At 33.2% G+C, this 27037-nt stretch overlaps 1 protein-coding gene and 2 pseudogenes across 1 annotated transcript; 1 reads left to right on the top strand and 2 right to left on the bottom strand.

The window, feature by feature from the left end:
* Positions 1 to 975: 975 nt before the first annotated feature.
* LOC107630488 (protein FAR1-RELATED SEQUENCE 5-like) lies at positions 976 to 3122 on the bottom strand (annotated as a pseudogene).
* Positions 3123 to 15059: 11937 nt separating this feature from the next.
* On the bottom strand, positions 15060 to 18902 carry LOC107630486 (mechanosensitive ion channel protein 10). Its single transcript, XM_016333631.3, has 6 exons — positions 18223 to 18902; positions 16869 to 17869; positions 16647 to 16770; positions 16027 to 16320; positions 15599 to 15801; positions 15060 to 15507 (listed from the first exon to the last, which is right to left on the bottom strand). The coding sequence occupies exons 1-6, from the start codon at positions 18589 to 18591 to the stop codon at positions 15234 to 15236; spliced, it is 2265 nt and encodes a 754-aa protein (XP_016189117.1). The 5' UTR covers positions 18592 to 18902; the 3' UTR covers positions 15060 to 15233.
* A 3288-nt stretch (positions 18903 to 22190) lies between these two features.
* Positions 22191 to 26803, top strand: LOC107630485 (protein FAR1-RELATED SEQUENCE 5-like; annotated as a pseudogene).
* The last annotated feature ends 234 nt before the right edge of the window (positions 26804 to 27037 follow it).

A 27037-nucleotide genomic window follows, 5' to 3' on the forward strand; every position in this document is an offset into this window, starting at 1 on the left:
TTAACATAATTAAAAACTAGAAACAAAGTAAAGTTGGTAGTAAACTTTTCACATGGTCTCACAATTTACAATCATATATCCCTCTCATTGGGACATCCTTCTTCGTAGGAAACATTATTTACAAATCACACAACACAATACCCATTACATATGGGAGAAAAGACTAATAGATGTTAACACTTTTGGCTTCAACCATAGACGTCAGAGTATCCTGTTCAGCCTGAGTACCATCCTGATCAGCTGCATATTCAGAATCACAAAGTCATGTTTATATTGGCTGTAGAAAAGCGCATATTTCTAATGTCTCCAAGTACACATGCAACAATACCACACCTAATTCCAAACAGAATATGACTATCATGACATCACAACCACAAGAAAAAGTGACATGCAACAATTTGGCACTAGTCTTAACGCCTTATCGTTATCATTGCACTGTGCGTCAGCCGCTGAAGTTTGTGTTGGGACATAATTATTTGCTCCAACACCCAGCATATCCATGTTATAAACCTCGATATGGCAAGCCTTGTCTTCATTTGTGCATTGAGCAACCTCATCATTGTAATTAGTCCCAACTACGGCGTCGTCACTGAACTGGGATGATCGGGAAAAATAACAACGATTGTCACAACATACCTATAACGGATTTATGCATAGATTAGTCATATAATAACAAGCTACTTCCCCATGTTGTTCACAACACTTTCAATATGTCCGTATTTTCTCAAAACACGAATCAGTGTGACTGCAACGCAACCAACAATAAAAGTAGTGGGATACCCAACACAAATCACATACTACAACTCACATAAGAATTTTAAATTAGACATAATTTCACTAACTTCTTCGATGTGGTTGAACATTTTAATCTCCTCCAATGCATCTAAGTCGAAACCAGCTGTGCATCCATCTTCCATTTCCATCCCATGACTAGTTTTTTTTCCTGGACAGCGTCTCTTCATGTGACCAGGGTTCCTACATTCGGTACACCGTCTTTTGCGCCCCCCGACAGTTCTGGGTTTTTGGAGCTCCCTTTGTCCGCACAGCCACCGAATCACGAATCACTCCATCACCCTTGGTAGAAAACACATTGTCCTCAGTTGCAATGTAACCCTCCAGGTGGATACAAAGATTACGTATTCCTTTCATTGCCGTTCGATATAGATCATACTTCTGTGACCCCAAAAAGAACAGCCAATGGCAAGCCGAATGAAGCGCACCATGACGTAATAAGCAGGCCCGGTCAGCACCGTCATCTATCTTCTCTTCATATGCTTCAAGTGCCTTGGCATTTTTAGTCCATCGCTTGAGAACTAATCCGTCCAAAATGTTAGGAAGGTGCTCATGCTTCATGACGAAAAACATGTGCTTGCAGGGATAGCCATGTTTGTTCCAAAAGTTGCAGCCACATTTCATTCTTCCCATATTCTTATTGTATAAAACTACGATCTCTCTTTCGGGTTGCCCATACTCATCGATAGTGTAAATCTTCGTAGTCAAAGACCTTTGTAATCTAACCAGATTGACCGATGCGACACCTACGATCTTGTTTCAAACATCCCCGAATATTGCACGTGTATAAACACTCACAGCGTATCGCTCTAGTGACTCCAAGCTTGTCGGCATCACCGGAATGCTATCAATTGATCTAAATTGCGCCAACAACTCGTTGTTTCGATAGTCACGGACCATCAGTTCCATTTTTGAACAAGTTCAAGCATCCCATGCTTCGACTGAAGGAAGTTCTTTGCAACACTATTTATACCTTCACAACTTGACGTCACTCTTATACCAGTACAAAATTTATCCCTCAGGTACGCATTTGCCCACATCTCCTTCTTCCCAAATACCTGATTTGCCCAGAGGCTATTTTGCAAACTAAACTCCTCAACAGACTAGCTCCATTCCATCAAGAATTTGTTAACTGCAATGTCTGCATAAAGCCACCGATTAAATCGTGCGCGCAATCCTGCATCTTTTACATTCGACGTGACATTCTTCTCAAAGTGCCACCCACACAACTGATGCGTTGCTCTAGGGAATACCACTCTCACAGCTTTCCACATTGCTTCATCACCATCGGTTACAACCACATATGGCATCTTTTGGCACATTACCTCCAACAGGCTCTTCAATAGCCAAGTATATGACCCTATCGTCTCATCCAACACTAGCCCAAAGCCGAATATCGTGGTCTGTTTGTGATTGTTTGATCCTGAGAAAATAACCAGTGGTCTGTTGTACTTATTTTTTTTTTTTTTTGTAAGTCGATTCGAAAGCCAGAACATCTCCAAAATATTGGTAGTCCAACCTACTTCCCCCGTCGGCCCAAAACATATTTGCAAGCATTCTATCCTCGGTCAAATTATACCGTGCCATCAGCATAGGATCCGCCTCTGCCTTTCCTTCTAGGTATGCTATCGCAGATTCAGCATCTTCGTCAACAATTTGCTCGCGCCTTTGCTTGTCAATATAATTGTACGCGTCCTTCTTTAGAAATCCTACCAATGAATACCTACCCACCAATCCTGCCATATATCGCATTGTTTTTGCCGTCGATATCCCGCACTCACAGAATCTATCAATTTGCGCTTTCGCCCCTTTAGTCAATGACCTATACTTTGGGATTAGGTGCACCATTACCTGGGGAGTCAATTCATGGTTGTTGTTGTTGTTGATCTTCCTTACTCGCCATACGGAAGCACTCTTATCTAGGTGAACAGAAAACTTTGCCTTGCAATTTGTTCTCGTCTCAGGTTTATGTACTCGCATCCTATCCAGTCTATTATAGTGCTTGGGATCTCTGAGTCCCTCCTTATTACAAAAAAAAACCTCCTCTTCCTAACGTTTCCATCATCGTCCCTTCGTGAGTCCCCTTTTCGGACACCGAACCCATGATACCTACCAAAATTTTTGTAGAACTCATACGCATCATCATCAAAAGTCTTTTGCATAATATCTTCAATAGTCAAACCCTCAACATCTCCAACATCCAAACACATTTGACTCTCTGATTCACTTCCAATAGTATCATTCAAAATGTCCTTCGCCACCGCCTCATCACAACGCCCGTTTTCTTCATTATTTTTCCCCTCACCACCATTGTTATGCACCGCATCCATCTACATTTCAGAAAATCAGAATCTTCAAAATCCATCAACTTAAATAAATTTTTTATATTATCTTATCATTTTAATTGAGATATTTAAATAGATGTTATTATTTAATTTTATAATAAAATAAATATTTACGGACTAAAATAAAAATAACATATAAAAATTAGCAAAATATATTTTCATATCAAAAGCAAAAATAATATATGAAAACTATATCAATATATACTTTATTAAATTATATTATTTATAACTTTTTTGGTACTCAGAGTATTCTTTTACTTAATACTATTTTAGACTATAAATTTTAATTATTTATGACTTTATTATTAGTTATAATTAGTTTTTTTTATTTATTTTGTTTTTTTAATGGATCAATGATTCATATTATAATAAATTTATCATAACAAATTAATATACAATAATTACGCTTACAAATTTTAATAGAACCAAATAAAAAATAAATACAAACCCGAAAATAAAAATTTTACTAAAAAATTAAAATTATATATTTAAAATATCTGACCAGTAAAGAGACTACCAACAGGAAATAAAGGGTAGAATTGATTATAAAAAATAAATTTAATCCTAACGTTAATTTTCTAACGCAGAAGCAGCAATTTATAATTCCTTGTAAAGACACGTTTACTTTGGCGTTTAGACCAAAAAGGTATCCAAACACAAGGAGGATGCGTTGAATGCACTCAAACGTGCTTCTCTTCTTTCTAACGCTAAACCAAACACAGCCATAGCCAAATTTCTAAAAAAAGCCAAAAACACATGCAAAGTAATCACAAATCACAACAACAATGGCTAACAATTTCAATAACACGCTAAAAAAATTAACAACCATAGTACCTAACGCAAACCCCATTCTCATACACAACATCAACACCACATTCACTCGTGTACATCAACAATAACTACATCAATGAATGTAATAACAGCTCTTACCACAAAAATACTTTAATTAGAGAAAATAATCACTTTATTGGTATTCAGAACAAGAGGACAATACCATCAGTGGTAACCAGCACAAAAACCAATACAGTCAATGACCAATAAATTCAATTTCAGAAGCTCAGCCTTCGTTAATATGTTCCAGAACAAGAAGACAATTCCGTCACTCATAATCAGAACAAGAAAACTCGACACTAATATAAATTTTAGAATCTCAACTTTAATTATTTATTTTCCAGAAATTTAATTATTTTCCAGAACAAAAAGGCAATACCATCACTAGTAATCAGAACAACAATCGAATTAATAATCAGAAGAGTAATTTTAATTTCAAAAACTCAGCTCTAATTAACTTTTTCCCGGAACAAAAGTACAATACCATCTCCTATAACTAGAACAATAACCAAAATAATAATCAGAAATAAAGAACCTCCGCAGTAGGGACTGGCTGAATGATAATGCAGAGAAGAAGAAGAACTGGGACACCAGCGCAGAAACAAAGAACCAGATGCGCGTGCCGTAGCAACAGATTTGAGGGACAGCCACAGTAGATGGGCAGCTGGCGACGGTCACAACTGAGCAGGCGACGGACGACGACGACCTTGCCACGCACACGACCGCCAGACGACGACCGACCATGACCTGTAGACTCTTGCGTTGGGGGAACGGAAGGGCCTTCGGCCACTTGGAAACAGGAGGATTGGCAACCGACCACGACGAACCAACCGGCAACAGTCAGACCAAGGGCGGCGCGCTGAGGCTAGGGTTGTATTTTGGGGAGAAATAACGCTGAGACTCAGGAATCAGGAATGAGGCTCGAGGGGAGGGCAAGGGTTTCCTCTGACTGACGACCATAACTCAGGTCTTCTTCTTTTAACCAAAACGCAAAAAAACAGCGTCGTTTCATCACAGGTGCTTTGGACCCTTGAACCAGAAAGTGACTTTTATTATTTTTATGGCAACACTACTAGACTAAACTAGTATTACAATTCAAAATGCAAAAAAATTCAATTACCTGAGCCCAAAACCCCCATGGCCCAGTAACACAGGTACTGGATCTGCCCATATTACTACTTAATATAAACACTTCAATTACGTTAATTAATACATTTAGGCCAAATAGAAAAGGGAAACACGATAAGCTCTCTTACCATTACCGCATCAACACAGTGCCTTTGACCAGTCTCCACAAACACGTATTACATTCCAACAGCAAGACATACAGTCCGCATGACATGATGATTATATTGATAAGCACCATAAAACTTCTCAAGTTTGATTATCTCACAAATTAACATTACATTTTAAAGTTAACTAAACCCTACAACTCACAGATCTCACCAACTCTATAGTATCCTAAAAATAATAACATAATCAATGCGCGCACAGACACATACATACAAGTCATGGGAACTTACTTTATATTATGTCTCGACCATGTCGTCCACCTCATTAGCCATGTCTAGGTGGTCGTGGCAGTCCCCTAAAACAACCTTTAATGTTGTAAGGGGAGGATGGACCTCCCTCTGTCCTTGACCAAGAGTCATATGATATATGTACAAAAGAAAAATAAAATTATAATTGATGGTTTATTTGCAGTGACGGATCCAGAAAATTTTAATAGTGGGGCAATATATATATATATAATAATTTTTAAAATGAAAATATTATATGTATATAAAAATTAGTTATCAAATTATTTATTAATCATTATGTATTTATATATAAATATATGTATTATTTAATTTATTTTTAATGTGTATTTTTTATTTCACTATATATACACAGGTAGTTATTTTCGATGTAAATATAACATGATTAATTTTTATAATATCTAATTTTACAAATTAAAACACTAAAATAATCATTTATAAATAGGGTAAAGTATATTTTTTGTCCTTAAAGTTTGACAAAAGTTTTAAAAATATCCCTAAGTTTTATTTTGTTTCAATTTTGTCCCAAAAATTTTCTATTTGCATCAAATATACCCCTGACAGCTAATTTTTCAAAAAATTTAAGATCGATTCAACAACAATTTCATAAGAACAACCCCTCAACACAAGCAAATCAAGCATATTTTCATGCATTATTGTTATATTAGTCTTAAATTTTTTAAAAATTTAGCTTCCGAGAGTATATTTGATGCAAATCGAAAACTTCTGTCTAAGACAATAAAAATCAGTTATGACTAATATTATTTTAAGTTTTATTGTTTAACTTGGTTAGACTTAGTTCATAAAAAGAGTTGGATGTATAGTATTTCTTTTACATATATATAAGTAAATACTTATTTAAAAATTTACTTCTTATACAATTAGAAGTCAATTCTTATTGAGATTCATAGTTGAAAAAGTTCTTTCAATTAATGTAGTTACAGAAAAAAAAAATTAAAACTAATATAAAACAGATAAATAACACTCTTTCAAGTTGATTTCTAAGAAAAAAAAATACAAATTTCATTTAAATTGAGAAATGATCATTTTAATGACATCTAATATGAAATTTTTAAATTGACTATGAAGTACCAAAAGTTGAGTAAAAAATTATTGTGGAGTCAAATTTAATAATTTAGTGGGGACAAATAAATATTATTATTATATACTAATCAAAAAAATTTCAAATCGTAGTGGGGGATTACTCTAGTTTACTAGAGACATCGATATCCTTTTTTTAGCTCGATGGAAATTTGATTCTTTTCCTAAAGATTCTTTCAAATAGAAATAGAGAACGAAGTAACTAGAAAAAACAAACGTATATTTGTAAAATACTCCTTTTCTATAGGGATCATCTAAAAAGCAAGGCGTTTTCAATGTATTCATACAGAAAGGCTGACATAGATGTTATGGGTTAGCGGAATCTTTTTCCCGTGTTCCATATTTCTTCTTTTCTGAATCCCTTCCGTAAAGGAGCCGAATGAAACAAAAGTGCGATTGCCCCACACTCATGTACATACTTCCGTCTCTGTTTATTTGCTATCCCAAAATTACAATTAGATTGGAAAAACAAGAAAAAAAAATCATTAAGAGCTAAAATTATTGATAAGTCAATAAACAAAAAAATTGAATATAATGTTAAAATCTTTATAAGAATCTATAGATTTATAGTACCTTCTACATATGTGCTAGATTCAGAAATGAATTTCATAATAGAAAATAATTTTCTTAAACTTTGTCCTCTATTTATTCAAAAATTAACGTATATAATTTTTAAGGCTCCATACGATTTACTAGTAAATCAATAATCAACCCAAATAAAACACCCATAACTTACTACAGATGACATCTTAAAATACAAAATTTTAGCTGTATTATAGGCATACTACTTACATTTTTATTTTCAAATATATACTAAAGAACAATCTAAAAAAAAAGGAACTTTTAGATGAAGTTTGCATAGAAAATCTTTTAGATGCAAAGAATACGAATAACGAATTATTAAATATATAACTAAAATATCCTACAAAGTAGGTAAATGTTTCAAAATTCCATACTGATCTGTTAGAGATAGAGAAAATTTTTTATCACAATGTAAGGATCTTCTTGAAATGGGATAATTAGACCAAGTAAAAGTTTATATTTTACACTAGCATTTTATGTTGAGAATAATAATAATAATCATTAATTATAAAAAAAAAATAAATGAAGCAATCATAGAAGATGCATATAAATTACCAAAAAAAGAGTCAGTTCTAGAAAAATTAAGAGTGAGACTAGGTTTTCATCTCTCAATGCAAATCAAGATGTTGACAATTATGCTTGGACAAGGAAACAAAGAAACTAACCGTCTTTAGATGTCCAACAAAATAACTTACAAGAGTACCTTTATATGAATGAAATGTATTTTCATTTGGGCTAAAACAAGCCCCGAGAATTTATAAAAAATTCATGAAAGAACATTTAAAAGATTTAAGTGATTTTATTTTATTTTTTTATATATCAATGATATATTAATGTTAACTAAGCAAGACAAAAATAATTAGTTCTTAGTAAAAAGAAAGCAAAAACAGTAAAGCAAGAAATTGAATTTCTTAGAATAATCTTTTCTACTCAAGGGAATATAAAACTACAAACAAATGTATTAAAAAAAGTTTATTTATTTTTTCATGGAACAGAAGATAGAAAGAAACTTCAAAAATTTTTAAGATGTATAATTATTTTTATTAAAATTCTTAAAAAATATAATAGAATAACCTAAAATAAGTATAAAGAGAGAATGAAATTGGGAACAAATAGACAGTCTACAAGTTCAAAAATTAAAAAACTATGTAAAAATCTACTAGATCTTTATGTTTTAGAAGAGGACGACTATCTAATAGTTAAAATCAAGGTTCTGAATATCGGACCAGCCGGTTCGACCGGTTTAACCACGAACCGACGATGCAAGCGGTTCGGTCCTCTTCAATAACTGCTGGAGAGAAAACCGTTAGAAAACCGGTGAATCGGCCGAAAATCGACTAGTTGGACTGGACCGGTGACCGACCGATTCCTCTAAAACAATAAAACGACGCCGTTTTTAATTGTTTTTAAAAAAAAAAAATGAAACCCGACCTAGACCCACTCGTGAACCACCCCCCTTCTTCCCCCCATTCATTCATCTCAGTCTCACACTCTCACTAATGGTGAACCCTAGCCCTCTGAAGCATTCCCAACCCAGTAGCCGTCCATCGTCGCCAGGGTTCTCAGGTCGTCAGCACCACCGCCGTCGCCTGGTCTCTTCCCCCATTCATTCATCTCAGTCTCACTACACTCGTGAACGGTGAACCCTAGCCCTCTGAAGCATTTCCAGCCCAGTAGCCCTCCATCGTCGCCGCGGTTCTCAGGTCGTCAGCACCACTGCCGTCGCCTGGTCTCTTCCCCATTCATTTATCTCAGTCTCACTCCACTCGTGAACGGTGAACCCTAGCCCTCTGAAGCATTCCCAGCCCATTAGCCCTCCATCGTCACCGCGGTCCTCAGGTCGTCAGCGCCACCGCCGTCGCCAAGTCCTCAGCACCGCCGCTTCTTCCTCTTCCCCGTGTCCGGAACCCAGTCACTCGGCAGATCCTCTTCGTCTTTGCTGGCCTCTCGAACCCAGGTGAGTGACTCCACGTCTTTATCTTCTCTGAACTTCTTCTTCAATTTTTGTTCCATAATTCTTCAATTCATCTTGGGTCTTGGGTCTGCGTTCTTCGTTCTTCGGTCTTCTTAGTGTATGGTTCTGATTTCAGAACACCTAATATTGCTGTTTTAGTGTTTTGCTGCTTTGTAATTGTTAATTTGTTACTCTATTCTGTTTTTGTCAAGCTGAATATGCAACCCTCTGCACCAAATTGTGGGAGATATTAATGGGCAAGTGGGGCTGCACCAAATTGTGGCTTTCAGTTAAGGGGGCTATGCCATTGGATGAAGGGTTGGCAATTAGATTCAATACATCTAATGTGATCAAGTGGAAGGAAGCAAAACTGCAAAACAAAACTAGGGGTTGCAAAATACAAAAATAAATTGAAGGTAGCTGGTATACATTTAGTTTGATCAATGTTGATTTACTGATTTACTGATTTGAGGTTAGCGAAAAGTTGAGTCTGTGTTACTCTTTCAAGGATTTGAGGTTGAATTTGTGATTTGTGATTTCTTGGATCTTTTGTAATGCTGCTGATTTGAGTTTGGAATTTGTGATTACTGATTAGTGACTTGTTAAGCTGTTGTTGTTAACTTGTTATGCACTTATACTGCTGTTTTGTTATGGAATTATGGCACTGAGTGTTTTGAATTTTGAATTTGTGATAAGTGATTTGTGATTAGTGATTTTGTTATGCTGCTGTTTTGAATTAATTCAGGGGTGATTATTTGTTATGCTACTGTTTTGAATTAATTTAGGAGTGATTAATGATTATTTCTAGTTGTATTGTTGCTGTTTGCACCATTGCTCTTTTCACTATTTAACTTTGTATTTTGATAAGATCATATGGATTTGGTTGACATTTCATATAATGTTTTAAATTTGGAAAATATTTAAGATTTATATTAGACTATAATTATATTTTATGATGTTTATATATAATTTATATATTATTTTATTCTGAAACGGTTCTTCTGGTTGAACCACCGGTTGAACCAGTTAGACCAATGAACCAGTAAACTAGTAACTAGAGCGATTTAATGACCGGTCCGGTTTTTCAAACCTTGGTTAAAACAAATGCTTTAGACATGACTTGATCAGGATGTCTAAAAACAAAGCTCAAATCAAGTGAAAGAAAAGTCTATAGATTTTAAGAATTCTTCAAAAGAACTTCTTTGCAATATATTTTAGGAACTTTCACAGTCACTAAGCATTAATATATAATTCATGAAAAAGAAACTCTAGCCGCAATAAAAACCCTTAAATAATGGAAAATTGACTTCCTTCCAAAAATATTTACTTTGAAAACAAATTCAAGGTATTTAACAGGTTTTATCCAATATACTTAAAGGTTGATTATAACAATGGACGTCTAGTGAGATGACAAATATTTTTATTACAATATTTCATAAAAATTGAATATATCAAAAGTGACAAAAATATTATTGTAGATACTCTAATGCGAGAATGGAGTCAGTGTGTAAATCCCTTAGAAGAAGAAGAAAGACAAAGCTAATCTTAAGCTTAATCAATGCTTGTTGACGTATTAAACAACAAATTTCTTGTATCGATAAAGTTATTGAAGCTATGGAATCATCTAAAAAGCAAGAGGCAAATCCATTAGAGCTTAGTTAAGTTAGCTAAGCATGGTGGAAAAAGTTGAAAAAAAAAATAAATAAATTCTTACAAAAGGTGAAACAATTACAGAAATAGTCGAAATTCATATAAGAAAAAAATATTATGTGATATTTAATGGCCTCATAAAAGGAATTTAAAATGCATGGGAAAAAAGAAGCCATTGATTCTCAATAATCCAGAATCCATAGTCGATGAGGATTTGTCCAGATAAATAGTATAAGAATCTATAAAGAAATATGAACAATTGCATCCCAAGCAAATATTCAAAAGAGCAAAAAACCTCCCTTACAAGTTCGGTGCAAAGAAATAATTAGAAATATTCCAACTAAAGTTGTGATTAATGAACAAAAAAGAGTCTATAGAACAGATCTTAGAAAGACTCTTAATTTACTCCTTAATTGAACAAAAGAAAAAAGAGTAATTTTAGGGTATTACCTTGTTGCTAAAGAACAAATAATAAAGCTGGTCATTTTTCCTGAAGCCTCGTCAATAGATACTTATCAATTTTTTTAATATGGATTAATTGATACAATTTTAATATTTAATCTTTTAAAACATGTTAATTAATTCACCTCTTGATTGATTGATGCAGTTGAAAGTTGGAAGATTTAGAGAACTTATTGGCAAAGTAGCTCCAAGAAATATATCTCTAAATTTTTCGAACAATCAATCCATCTTTAATGATGAAGGACATCGTGAAAATCACTTGATATATTGGTACCACACTAAAATTACTTGATATGGAGGATATTGTTTGGTACCAAAATATAATTACAAGGGCGGTATTTCAAAGAACATAACGAATAATCAAGGAATTCCACACTGTAATTAATTACAAAAGTAGGAATGATTTGTTCATCTCCTACAAAAAGAACAACGAAATTATAGAAAGAGAAATGAAACTTCTAATCAATTCCTGTGCCAGAAACAAACCAACTTCTGTGCCCAAATCAAAAAACCCAATTCCCCAAAAAAAATTCAAACCTCATCAATATATCATAGCTTCTAATGACCATGAAAAGAATGTATAAACAAAAATTTCAATATATATAGCAACTTAAAATAAACGCTTTAGGTTCATATATTATTAAAAAATTTTAATATTATCAACCTCTACATTCCTAAATAAAAAAAAATAATGAGCGATGGAGGAGAGAAAGGTGTGAGCAAGGCTATTACTCTGAGGGTAGAGCACAGTAAGAATGCCTTTGACAAGGAGAACAAAAGGAAAAAGTGTTGGGAGGGGTTGCTTCAGGTGGATAGGAAGATTCTAAAAGGATGGGTACTAGGATTTCCTTTAGAGATAAGGTGGTAGGGTCTTCAGGTTCTAAGGCATTTGTTATGGCAGATTCTATGAAAGGTGAGAAGATGACTGATGACTAGAAAGCAAGGTGATTTAGCACCACCGAAGATAGCTTTCACGATATTTTATATTTGGGTGCCTCCGACTTTTCATTCAATCAAAGTTTACTGTAATGTTAGTGTGATTGAGGTTTATTTTACTGTTGGGTTTGAGTGCATTATTAGAGATAATTCGTAAAATTGGATTAAAAGTTGTACCGAATTACTTTCTTATACTTTGATTTTCAGATGTGAATTATTTGCCATTTGTAAAGAACTGATCTTAGTTTAAAAATGTTGTTTTTGAAAAGTGATTTGTGAGACAAACCGTCTAAATACGTTCTTTGCTACTCAAAATTCTAGAAATTTTAGTGTTTATGCAAACAATGATTTAATAAATAAACTGCATGAGATGCTTTATTGGAATTGGAGAGTTGAGATGAAATTAATCCACAGAACAACTAACTATATAACATACTCTCGCTAAATATGATGTGAATCACCAGGCAGAATATATTAAGTGGCTTGAGCCTTGGAATAATCTTTATAGTTTGCCTTGCAGGGAATTTAGTCTTCACTCTTAGACTAATTTTCCTTTCTTTTTTTTTTTGTAAAAAAAAAAAATTCTACATTCCTGAACTTCTACTCTAATATACGATAATTTAAATTTGTGGGACAATGCTGTGATGTATCAAACAAAATTTAGTATATCATTCACTAAAATAATTTAATATTTTAAATTTGATGTATAATAGATGTTTAGTGCATGATTAAATGTTGCGCTAATTAATAAACCATTATTAATATTATAGCAACAAAAAATTTGAATAATATGTCTGAATATTAAATTATGACGCCCAAGTAAATCAGATCGATCTTAATTAGACAACTTTCAAACTTTGGTTTAGACTTTCTTTACCAAAGTCAGCAATTTTTTAGTATAGCCAAACCCCACATATATACGTCTTAACAACTGTTTTTCTCCAACTTGAAAACACTTCTATCAAGTAATATAATAACAAAATGGAAAAGAAACGTAACACTTTCAAGTGTCAAGAGCAAATTTTGAATTCTTGACCATACAGCTCAGAAAAGTCATATATGCATGAGGTTCTAAATCAGTATATACATATGTAAAGCTATGATATAAGTTATTAATTTATTATCAAGTGGTAATAATAATAATAATAATAATAATAATAATAATAATAATATAAAGATAAACAAAAACAGGTCAAACATCCATTATGATATGTACAAACATGACTTATGACTATGCATATTACCAGAAAAACAAAAAAGATTTTCTATTTAGGGACAGATAGTAAAAGAAACAAAATCACGTGTGCACTTGAAACATTTCCACCAACTCCCTCATTCTAATAATGTGTGTGCGCCATCATTTTACTATATATTATAAGCAACTTGCCATTCTTTGTGCAGATTGCAATTTGGGAGCCTCTAATAATTCAACCAAAGTACAAAAACCATCACACACCGACTATCTCTTTTATTTAACTAAACAAAGTAAGTCCTTTTGATTAATGTTAATCGAATAAACTCCAGGCCAGGTTATCTCTCAATTTAATCATTGTAATATTTAACTCCATTGGGAAAAAAAGGTAATTCATTGATTAGGTTATTATTATTATTATTATTATTATTATTATTATTATTATTATTATTATTATTATTAAAGTAACAATACTTTTAAAAGATTATTTCAAAGACAAAAGTATCCAAGAAAAATCATGTTCAAACAAAGTTACGCATAAAATAGTAACAATTCATTTGGTATGACAAAAAACTCAGTTCAAGGGACAAATTTATCCATAAAAATCTTGAAAAACTATCTACGCTTTAGCTAGAGTTATTTTTCAAATTATGCCATATATATATATATTTTGGTAAAAGACGGATTGTTTAAATAAATATTTTAAATATTTTATTTACTGATATACGAGATAAATCACTTTTGTTTAAACTATATCTCTAGTGCAAATAAGATATATGTAAAATTTTCACTGATCATATCTTGTTTAAACTATATCTCGTTTGCATTCGAGATATGACTTAAAAAAAGACTTCTCTTATTTATAGCGTAAACGAGATAAGTGTATTTATTTTGTTTACATTGTAAATGAAATAAATAATGGATATTTACTTATCTCGTTTACATTGTATCGAAGATAAATAATGGAATAAATACCCAAATTGTTCTCTAAGAAATTTTATATCGGATACTTTGCTCCCAACAAATTTTTATTCTAAAAAAATCCTCAAGAATTATTTTTGTCGAAGAGCATTGTCCTTGCATCATTTTAAAAGGAACTGATTTGTGTTAGAGTGTATTTTTTGAAGACCTAATTTTATTATAATATAACTTTTTAAGAATTTGTTTATCCAATACACATGAAAAATTTGATTTAAAGCGATTTAGGGACCAATTTGTCCAATCAGAATAATTCTCTGAGACTTTTAGGAAAAAAAAATTTGTTGAAAATTAAAGGGTCCAATCTAAAATTTTTTTAGGGACTAAATTGAATATTTACTCTAAATAATGAGACAAAATGACAAATTGATAAATATCTTTTAGATTACATATTTGATAAATAAAATATTTAATTTATTTATTTAAAAAATTCAGTAGAAGACGGATTAGATTTTTAATTTTCATATAATCTCAAGATTAAGGGTTCAAGTTGTAGAATTAACCCAGATGCAATTATCACATTCCACCAATAGATGGAATCTTTATTCGAACTCGTTAAGCTGTTAACACTGTGATACTTGTGCACTAGACTACCTTTAATTAATTTTATTGATAAAGGACGAAATTGGGAGTTTACAATATAATTTGTTACTATATTTTCATTGAATTTTAGCTCTGTAAATTGTAGGGAAGCACAATGCAAAAACGAATTTCACTTCTTTCATATCAACTACTTTGATCTCAATTGTGGACAACACATATCTGAATATTTATTGGGGTGGGGGAAAACAATCAGCCAGGAACTGAAAAAATAATGGTACAGAAAATTCATGCGAAACTGAAAAGATATATCAACAGATGAACAGATATCATCATCTCCAAACGGTTTGTTTTGTCGAATTTTCGGAATTTACATAACTCAGATGAACTTCTTGTGGCAGAAGATGATACTTAATCTTAAGATCCTCAAGAATTTTCTTTAACTCCAAGAGTAATTCAGATCTTCTGCTGCTCTTATCCCCATAATTCTGAAAGTTTATGGTGTGATTAACATTTAGTCCCATTTTCATCTTGTCTACATTCTCAATATCTTTAACCACCACGCTATGGTTCGGACCCCAATGCTGCGGCTTGCTCTCCAAGTATCTAAAATGATTTTAAGCAAGAACATCAAAATTTCTAGTAGTGTACTAATATTAAAATCTAGAAATAGAGATAGAGCAAGGTGAGTACTTACGATTTTATTCTTGACTTCAGAGCTGCGATACTCTCAATTGGTGTCGACATATCGACAGAAAATTCGATTGATTCGCTCATTTCTGGACTCCTGTAGAAGTTACTGATAGGCTTGTTTGCTAGAACTGAATTTGGATATGAAATCTTTTCATTGTCATATCTCAAGAAGATTGTAGTTAGTATGTTCATCTCCTCAACAGTCATCTGTTAAGTTTTGATGTATCAGTCAGATTAATTTTATATTTTCAGATTTTATAAAGAAAAAGTGAAAATAAAAAAAAAATATTTTATTGCCTATTTGTCTGTTTTAATTTCTTCAGAAAAGTCATGAAAACAAAAATAAGGTAATTGGAAAAAGGAAATGGATATCGAAATGGAAACAGAAACCAAATAGGTCATAAAAGAACTGGTGGAGTTGTAGAGAACTACCTGAACACCATCGATGACACAACGATCGCCAACATCAAATGGATGCCTCACGAAAACAAATATAATAGCTTCAAAGACAGTCTTAGCTGAGTTACCAAATATAAACGCCGCGAGTAAAAGCTGAGATGTAATAAAGAGAAGAACATGGGTTGTGAGGAACCCCATTATAAGCAACCAAACAATGATGATCACAATAATGATGAGCACGGAAGCAAGCAAGTTCAAATCATCGACAGCTGTTTTTGTATCATTTAGCGAATGCACAAGGGATTGACGCTCTTGGTAGACTTTCACCTGCAAATTACAAGAATCGTAATTTATATGTGAGCAATCAAACCTGTAGCATGGAACTAGGTAATAAATTGATGGTTGGAAGAAAGAAACTTAACATACTCATGCTCTTTAAGACAGTTTAATGTGTTTAGCCTTATGCAAAATCATGGTTTCACCTTCTTGGATTAAATTACCTTATTGTATTATTATAGTTATGAATACATTACTACATGCCAAAATTTTCAGCGGATGTTAAAAAAAATTGAATTCTGTTCTAGTGTTCTGTAAATCACCAAATTGAACCGAGAATAAATGAAGAAAGAATACATATATATCAGAGATTATACCAGCCAATTCTTGAGAGACTTCCTCTTGATTCTTCCAGTTGCAACTGCTCCTTCAAATAACGGAAGCAGGTTTTCAACTTCTTCATTGGTCATGAAGCGCAATAGGTCTTCCTTCTGAATGTACCTAATAAATTTGAAGATCAAATAAGATGAACAAACAAGGTCCAGGGAAAATGTGAAGTAAAATATTGCAGAAAATTTTAAGGAGGTCAGTGATTTTACTTGCTTCCTGGCTTGGCTACATTGCTGAAAATTCGATATGCTGCTGCCTTTGCTTCCAACTCACTAGTAATCTCACTATCTATCTGCTCATTCTCATCTTCATCAACACTCTGCGGCAGAATCGTGGTCAATCCGGAACTCTTTATCACATTGATCAATCCTTTCATAGTCAAAGCAGAAACTTTCTCTTGTTTCATTTTCTTGAGCTTGTCCACATCAATGACCTCTTCTTTCTTCTCTTCATTCCCATTCTCCCTAACCAAAGTCTTAAAACTCAACCGGCCGCTACTCGAATTCTTTCCCACATTTTCCGCAATTTCCATCAAGGGAGGCCCTGAAAGGGTCCGAAGAATGTATTGATGAAAAATCGACTCTTGAATCCGGTTGAAAAACCTAGCCGATTGGAAATGCGAAGCTAGTAGCTTAATCAGCAACATTTTCGCCAACCATAGAGCTGCCCCAATAAGACAAGATGCAAGAGATCTTGTAATGTAATCAAGAACCCTATTAACTCTTCTCGATCTCTTAACCCCATGATTGAAAATCAAACCCCATGCCATAAGAACAATGCCCAACCATAAAAATGCTTGAACACTCTTCTTCACACCATAAACAAAATACAGAACCTTCTTCTTGAACAAGAAATTCCTTTCAATCAAGAAAACCATAACATTTATAAACCACCCAGTGACAAGTCTCCCACAGAGGATAACCAGTGCAAGAACACACCATTTCCACAGCTCCAAGCCCCATATTTCGGAATTTCGCAACCTTTTGATTGCTAAGGATACAATCAAGAACCCAACAACGGAAACAAAACCAAGCCACTCAATCATACACAGGAACTTCCACCTCTTACCAGATCTCTTCTTGCTCACTTCAACGTTTGTGGTCTTGTAAAACTCCTCCTCCTCCTCTTCTTCTTCTTCCATTGGAGTCCCAATCAAAGGGGTTCTTGGGGTAATAGGAACATCCCTTGGAGGTGTGGCATTAGGAGTAGTCTACATTGCACAAACACAAATAGGAGCATTGAATACACGATATGACAAAACACTACAACTTTGTTAAAAGAGTTAGTCACAAATTTAACAAAGTCAAAATTTACGAAAGTGAAAATTTAAGTGCAGTTATTTTCATAGTTGACATGTTTAAATAAATTGGTATTTAAATATACTCAACTATCAACTTCGGTCGAACTCAACTGCACGAGAATCTCTACCATTTAACAAGTTTAGAATAATATACACATTAAATACGGCAATTTTATGGTTTTTTTTTTTTTTTTTTGGGGGGGGGGGGGGGGTTCACAAATTATTTAAGAAATTTAAAAATAACGGTAATTAAGTCCAATAACCTTTTTGCTGGTGGAAGTCCTTGCGGGTGATTTGAAGCTCTTGATTTGGGTTTTGTCTTCAAGAAAGCTTGCGGCTATTGGATGTGGCGGTTCCACCAATCTGGATTTTGGCTTCGAGAATTCGGAACGACCAACAGAGCGGGTTGAAGTGGTAGCAGTTGGAGATTGAACAGTACTACCGTTTTTTAGACTCTGAAGTTCAGCTGCTAGTTCAACATTTGAAGAATCTACGAAGGCTTTTGAGGGTGAACCCTTCTGCTGAGGAGAATAGGAAATGATGTTTTCGCTCTCGGGAATTCGAAGAACAACCTCGTTCTTTGTCCCTACTGTTCTATGTGCCGCCACGCCTTTTTCCTCTCCGTTCTCCATCACAACTTGAAGATTAAAAACTTCCTCCTCCTTTTTTTTTCTTTTCAAAATATATGTTCTGGTTCTGCGCAACTCGGTTCTTAGATTACTTTTCCTTTTACCTATTTTTTTTGGGGCGGGGGGGTCGGGGACGTGAGAAAGTAGGTGAGAGATGAGAAAATGGGAAGGATAAAGATTAAAGAGGAGAGGATAGCAGAGATTGAAATGGTGAGTGTGTGACGTCTGGTTTATGCATGCGGGGTAAGGACTAAGGACTTAAGGGGGATTCAATATTTTATTTAAATCAAGAGAAATGAGGGGTAGGCTGTTACACCGTACCGCACTCATTCTTGGTTCAAATTTTGTAGTATATTGCCACTAACCACTAGGCAATAAGCAGCCCAATAACAACGAGAATAAAGTCATAAAGATTCTTTCCAGTCAAAATACAAATATGTTTCGGTGAATTTTCTAGTACTTTATTATTATGGTATTTAAATTGTTTAATTTATTTTTTAAAATAAAAAATAAAATATTTAAAATAAAAAATAATTTTTTTTTATTTAAGTGTTGTCCTGTACTCTTGTTGACCATTATTTTTTTGGTGACTTTTTTTTTGTTGATTTTTTTTTACCATTACGAAATATCTATAAGAATTGCTATATTGTAGCTTTATTAGTAGTTTGCAGTGTATTCGCTCATGGATTCAGAAATTTTAAATAGTAGATATAAATATATAAAATATAAGAATAATAAAAAATTTTATATAAATATATTGATAATATTAAAAAAAATAATAATATAAAATTATTTTATTTTTATAATTATATATTTATTATATTTAAAATTATTTGATTATTTTAATAATAGTTAAGAAATACAAAATAAAAAACTTAATACAAAAAATAATTTTGGATTGCTTTGGAATAATTTTTTTATTATTTTCTAAACATTTTTATAAATATATCAAAGTATATAAAATTAAATAACATAAAAATATTAAATAATTTTTTATTTATTTATTAACAATATAGGTATATTAGTAGGTACTAACTTGATTATTAATTTATTTTATAGCTTAAATAATATAATTTCTCCATACTCATCTAAATGATATAGTCTTTTCATACTCTAGTTTACAAAATAAATTTTATTTTAGAGTAAACTACCAAGATAGTAGGCTTAGGATTCGGTGGTTCAGAACCTTTAGACCACTTAATGGTCCCATTAGAAAATATGTTTTTAGAGTTTTTTTAACAATTGCTACATAGTCCTCGAACTAATTTTAATTACAAATTAATCCCATATATTTTATTTAATTATAGAAACTGTTTTTTATTTTATAAATTATTATTTTATCAATTATCTATTATATTTATTAATAATCAAATACAAAAACAACAACCAATTATATCCTCCATTGATCCTAATAAAGCTTTTGGCCATTCCAATCCATTAAAATATTAAATTTGATCTCGTGACGTTTGTCCATGGCTTCCAAATCGTGTTTCCTTGAAATTCAATCGATGGTTTATCAAAACAATCGATTGAATGATAACTCAATCAATTGGATTACAGTGTATCACAAAACAATCGATTGAAAGTTGTAAGGTAGAATGGTTTTCGCTTAAACCAATCGATTGTTTATACTTTCCAATCGAATGAATGCCTCAAAACAATCGATTGTTTTTGTTACTCAATCGATTGAATTCACGAAAACAACATGGATTTGCCAAATACAATCGATTGGAAAGTGATCACATTGAAGTTTTAGAGAAATTCAATCGATTGGTAATGTAATCCAATCGATTGGAAGGTGATGAAGTTGAATTTTTTTCCAACTTCAATCGATTGGTAATACAATCCAATTGATTGAAATGTGTCATGTGCCTATTTCAATCTTGTTATCTTTTTAGAAATTATCTTATTATTCATCTATCTTATCTTTAAAATTCTATCTTCAATTTTTGCTGTTTTATTTTGATGTAGATAAACTAATCTTATCTTTTCCTTAATATTAACATTATAAATTGGTGAATAATCCATCACTAATTATTCAATCCCACCATTGAAGTCGTGTATCATTTTCTTTGATTATAAAAAATTTAATTGTTTTTCTTTGGAACATCCATCTACTCAATATCCAATTTTTTTTTAATTTTTTATCCGTCTATTTAATATCCACTATTTCTTCATCGTTAATCACCGTTGCAGCAATCAGCAAAGGTCCAATCAAGTTTTTCATTGTAGTGTTAAAAAAATAAACCATCGTTTTGATTACAAAATCGAGGTCAGTGAATAGAATCTCTAATTTTGCAATTATTCGTTTCGATACTTTATTCGTGAAATTGATTGTGTAAGGAAAAAATATTTTTTTTTATCTTTTATTAATTCATAGAAATTGAGAAATACTAAAAAGTAAATAGATGTTATTATTTATTATTATTAATTAATTAGCTAGCAATCAGGGACGGACCTAGAGGGGACGAGTAGTGGCCTGGACACCCCAAAATTTTAAGAAACTATACTTATCTATAACAATTTATATTAGGAATACAGAGGGTTGGGTGTCGATTTTTTTCCTATTTTACCCCTATGTTTATAATCTAAAACAACATACTCAATCACGTACTCACGTTCTGTAAATTTTGCATTAACCCATGACAGAATGATGTAACTGCTCGTTAAGATATTCTTATTAGATGTAAATTATTGTTACAAATATTTTTATTAAGATATGTTTTGAAGGAATAAAAGTAGAATAGTTCAATAAGGATTAATTTTTTAAAAAAATAAATTTACACTAATAATTTTTCTCTTCAAATTATTAACGTACTTTTTTAATATACTCTAAGTACCTACACAATATATAATATCAATTAGCATTCAAATTTAAGTTCCAATATTGTTATTAACGAGAGAGGTTTATTAATTTTTAAAAAAATTTACATACAATAAGTTTTGTATCAATATATCATGATTTATTTTAAAAATAATATTTATTCATCTAAGTTATAGAGTGTCTTGAAAAATCATATTTAAATAATTTTTTTATTTTTTAACTATTTTATATTTTTAGATTAAAAATTTTGAATTTTTTTATTCAAGCTTTATTTTTATATTTTATTTTAACTGTCTTATTCAAAACTATTAATATGAATTTTTATTTTGTAGGATAAATAAAAAGATGAGATTTTTTTAATAAATTAAATTATTGAAAAACTTACTTATTATAAAAGAAGTTAAGTATATTTCTTGATTATAAGAATACATATAATTTACTTTTGAATGTAATCACAATAAATATAAATTTATTCAATTTTTTAAATTTTACATTAATTATTAAAATTATAACATAATGAATGTACTCCTATACAAATTTATTCTTATTTTTGTGCTTTATTTTAATTTTGTTAAACAAAAAAGTTTAAATATTATTTACTTTTAATTTTTAACTTTTACCACAAATAAAAATATATGACTTTGTGTGTATTAAATAATTTTTTTCATTGGACATTTTTAAGATGTCAGGTATATTTACGGACACTGAGATGAATGAGCAATACCAGGAGGACGATGACTTTAACCAACAAGAAGAGCTAGTAAGTGACCAAGATATGATGGATGAACAGAATGAATTCGAACAAGATTTCATATATGAATTTACTGAGGGAGCATTTTTTTCTGAATCTGATATGTCAGAAGATATCCTTGAAGCCGCTTATGCGGTTGACTCCGTGCAAGACATTACAACTTTGAAATTTAGTGAGAATTTTGCGGAGGAAATTGGCAAATACCACTTTTCTACTTTGCAGCTTGCATTTAATTTTTATATGAAGTACTCAAAGTCGAAGGGCTTTAGTGCAAGGAAGAGCAAGACCTTCAAGAATAGTACTGGCGAGATTTACAAACAAAAGTTTGTATGTCATAGGCAAGGATTCAGGATGGAGAAATATTACACGATGGAAAAAAGGCAGAAGGAGCCTAGATTGGAAACAAGAACTGGATGTGAAGTCCAAATGGATGTTAAATTTGTACCAGAAAGTGGAAGGTGGCATATCTTTTATTTCTCTGATGAACACAACCATGATCTATTGGATACACAATTCAGTGCTATGTTGCCTACCCACAGAAAAATGTCAGAGGCAGATATTATGCAAATGATGAACATGCTAAAGTCAGAGATTAGCACCTCACAGATATTTAGTCTTCTAGCTAGTCAAGCAGGCAGGTACGAATTTGTTGGCTATGGTCCCAGAGATATGTACAATGAGATTGCTCAGCAAAGGCGTCAAATTCCTGGTGATGCAGCACGAGTGTTGAAGAAGTTGGAGGATATGCGGTTGAAGGATCCACAATTATATTTCAAGGCATGTCACGATTCAAGAGGTTTGTTACGTAATTTGTTCTGGTCTGATGGGATTAGCCAACTAGACTACCGACTCTTCGGGGATGTTATTGCTTTTGATGATACGTACAAGAAGAACAAGTATAGTTGTCCATTAGTCATATTCAGCGGGATTAACCACCACAACCAAACAATTGTTTTTGCTGCTGCGTTAATTGTAGACGAAACTACTGATACATATATTTAGCTCCTGTGTCAGCTCATGTTTGCAATGAGGGGCAAGGCCCCGACCTCAATTATAACTGATGGGACCATGGCGATTAGGAATGCAGTGAGAGATGTATTTCCCGAAGTCAGACATAGATTATGCGCTTGGCACCTTATTCGAAATGCAACTAGCAATGTTGAAAATCCATCGTTTACATCTAAATTCAGAAAAATCATGTTGGGAGACTACAAGATTCCCGTGTTTAAGCGTAAGTAGGTTCAGCTTATTGAAGAATTTGGCATTGAGGATAAGCCGTGGGTGATCAACATGTACGAAGAGAAGCATATTTGGGCTACTGCATATCTAAGAGGAAAATTCTTTGCTGGCTTTAGAACTACATCAAGATGTGAAGGTTTACACTCAGTTGTGGGAAGGTATGTGGGGTCGTGGTATGATTTGACAAGTTTTGTAGAGCATTTTCAAAGGTGTGTTGCACACATGCGCTTTAAAGAATTTAATGCTGATTATGAATCTACACGTGGGATGCCCGTCATGCAAACTTGTATAGAGCTGCTAGAGAGATATGCTGCTGAGTTATACACTCATGAGATATTTATTTTCTTTCAGCCATTTCTCCCTAGAGCTGGATCAATGCAGTTGCTAAACATAGATAATACCGATGAAAATTGCATAAAGTACATTGTGTGTAAGCATGGGAGGCCCGATTTTATGTGGACCATTGATTTTCGTCAAGAAGAAATGATCTTCATGTGTACCTGTTTAAGAATGGAGTCATTTGGTATTCCCTGCGAACATATTGTGAAAGTTCTGGTTGACAGAGACATCTGTGAGATTCCCCGGTCATTGGTATTGGATAGATGGACAAAAAAGGTTAAATCAGCACTCAATGATCCAAGTGGGTTCACCAGGGATGCTGTTGTTATTAGTCATCAAAGTACCTTGGTGGAATTTTCTAAACAATTGGCTGCTGTTACTGCTAAAGTACCAGAAAGATATGAAGAGACACGTGACATAATTATGGGATTGTACTCATCTTACAAGGCTGCAGACGAAGGCACTAATCAACCTCAGTCAGGTGTAGCTAGAATTAGCAATCCGTATATGCATCAAACCACTGGAGGCTCAGGCAACCATCTAAGAAGAAGAAGTGGCAACGTTGTAGTGTTTGTCAAATGGAAGGACATAAAAAGATAACATGTCCTTGGCAAAAGGACATTGACAACAACGTTATAGAAAATGAAGCTAACGGTTCGGACGATGGCGACATGTGTACCGAAGTGACGGCTGAGTTAGATAGTGATAATTAGCAACCTCCATAAACTTTAATATTTTTGGGTAGAAAATCAGTTCCGTAGTTGTATTTTTTTTCTCACTATATTAATGAGATTTTATACATTCTTCCAATAGTCGTGCTTATGCTTTCTAGATGTAATAATTGTCAAATAAATACCGGTTAGCGATAACGGGTAAACTGCCCCTCTCCCTTTTTGCTCACTCTCAGTCTCACTCTCACTGGCAAAATCCCTAATTTTTAGGGTTCTGAAAATCGGCCTGGACAGACCGGTCGAACAGGTTTAACTGCGAACCGGTTAAGCACGCGGTCCGATCCTCCTGTAATAACCGTTGGAGATAAAACTGCTGGATAACCGTTAAATCAGATGAGAACCGGTTGGTTGGGTCGAACCGGTTGATCTGTGAACCGCTATAAAAAACGATTCAGACAAAGGTTAAAACCGTCAATTTCCAAAACCGCAATTAAATCGTCGAACTGGCTGGTAACCGGTCGGTCGAACCGAACCGTGACCTGGCCGGTAATTTGAAAAAGGAACAAAATGCTGGCGTTTCATTGTGCTGCACACTAACTAACCCTAACCAGACTCCATCTTCGAGATTCCAAACTCAAATCCAAATCCAGAACGCGCATTTGCCTGAGCCCTCAGTGCCTCTCTCACAATCAGTCCAGGCTCCTCTCTTTGAGCTCCTGGACGTCCGTCCAGCCACTGCCTACTACCGCCGCCGTCGGAACTTCGATTAGCCACCGCATGCTCCCTCACGTCCCCTCCATCGCGCCGCAGCCATCGCTACCTTCCTTCCTTTCCATCGCGCAGCCATCGTGTGAACGTGGAAGCCTCTGTCGCGCAGGTTCCCCCTTATCCTCCTCTTCCTCATTCAGATACAGGTATACAACGCCCCACCCCTAAAACAAAAACCCTAGGTTACTCCCCCACTGCCGCAAGGGTCTCACTCAACGCCGCCGTTGCGATCAGACACCATCGTGTCTTCGTCTGGTCGTCTGCGGCTCCACGCTTCTTCCTCATTCAACAGTTGGTGTGTCTTCCTCGAGCTCACGAAGGCAATGGCTTCATTTTCTTTTTTATTTTTTGATATGTTTTTATTATCTTTGCTCAGAACATTGATTCAATGATTTTTTGTGATTCTGCTAGAACATTGATTTTTTTTGGATTCTGTTAGTGCTACTCAAAATGAAATTTAAATCATCGATTAGCTCTGCTCCTGCACTGTATTATACTATTTTCTTGTTTGGAATTGAATCATTGAATATTTAGTTAAATTAGCTCTGTTAATCTTTGTTAAATTTAGACTAATTTAGTTGTTAACCTTGCTTTAGTTCTCAAGTTGCTTGCTGCTTCAATTTAAAGGGATTGTGAATTTTGGTTTAAGCTATGATTGAAGTTTCCTTCGTTTGGGTGTTCTTATATATTTCTTTCTTTGTTGCTTTGTTTTAAATGTTCCTATAGGTGTTGTGTTGTTGCTGTGTTTTAAATGTTCCTTTGACTCTTTGTTGTGTTGTTGCTGTGTTATATTTCTTTTTTTTGAATATTTGTATTGATTTGCTGTCCGAGGACCTGCACACCAACTTGTATTCTTGCAATGAAGCTTTCCATGTTAAAACTTTTTTGCATACAAAATGAATGTGGTTTGATAATTTCTAATTGATATAACTTATTGTGGGATGAGCTAGAGATTACTTTGAAGGTGTTGGGAAGGAAATGAGGTTATTGAGCAATTGGAGAGTTGATAGTGCTAGCCTTTTTTTTTTGCTATTAATCATTGTGCTGAACTTGTTAAAATTATTTCAATAAAATTTAGCATTGATTGATCCTGGTTTAACTGTCTAATTTTGAGAATTTGTTGCATAGCGTATAGCTTCACTATTTTCTTTCTAACTTCGATGATTAGTTTGCTTTCGATTCTTTTCTTGTTGCTGTTTGCATATGATTTCTTATAACTGTAAGATAATTTTGGGTACTTTAAGTTAACATCTATTTATTTGTTTTAGAGTTGGTCCAATGGAGGATAGCCAGGAAATTGAGGAGCATGTGCAGGAAGAAGTGATTTCAGATAATGGAACTGAAAAGAAGCATGAAACTCGTGATGAGATGCTCTCGCAGTACAGGTGATGTGTTAGGCTTGTCATTTTAGTGAATCTATTTGGTTCTCCATGTTCACGTAGTAGGATCTATTTGTCATGGAATCTATCGTATTAGTAGAAATTGGTGGCTGCTGCTATTTTAGCTTCTCACTTGTTACTGATTCAATGATTTATTCTTGTTTTGTTTTTGGTTTTGATTCACTGTTAGTGTTGATATTTACTGTTGTATCTGTGATATTTTTGCAGTTTGATCATAGTATGAGGGATAAGATTAGTGAAACTGAAGGTGGAATTGAAATGTTATGTAATATTGTAATCATAATTTGATTAATCTAGCTTTTTAATTACAAATAATATTTGTTATGATTGTTTCTTGTTTTATAGAAGTTGCATCTACTATGTGATCAACTATTGTAATCATTTTTTGATTAATCTAGCTTTTTAATTATAATTTTGTATCACTGTGTGATCATATTGTTCATTATTTTTGTTTGAA

Source organism: Arachis ipaensis, chromosome B3, assembly GCF_059453495.1.
Source record: "Arachis ipaensis isolate K30076 ecotype BB chromosome B3, ASM5945349v1, whole genome shotgun sequence".
NCBI lineage: Eukaryota > Viridiplantae > Streptophyta > Magnoliopsida > Fabales > Fabaceae > Arachis > Arachis ipaensis.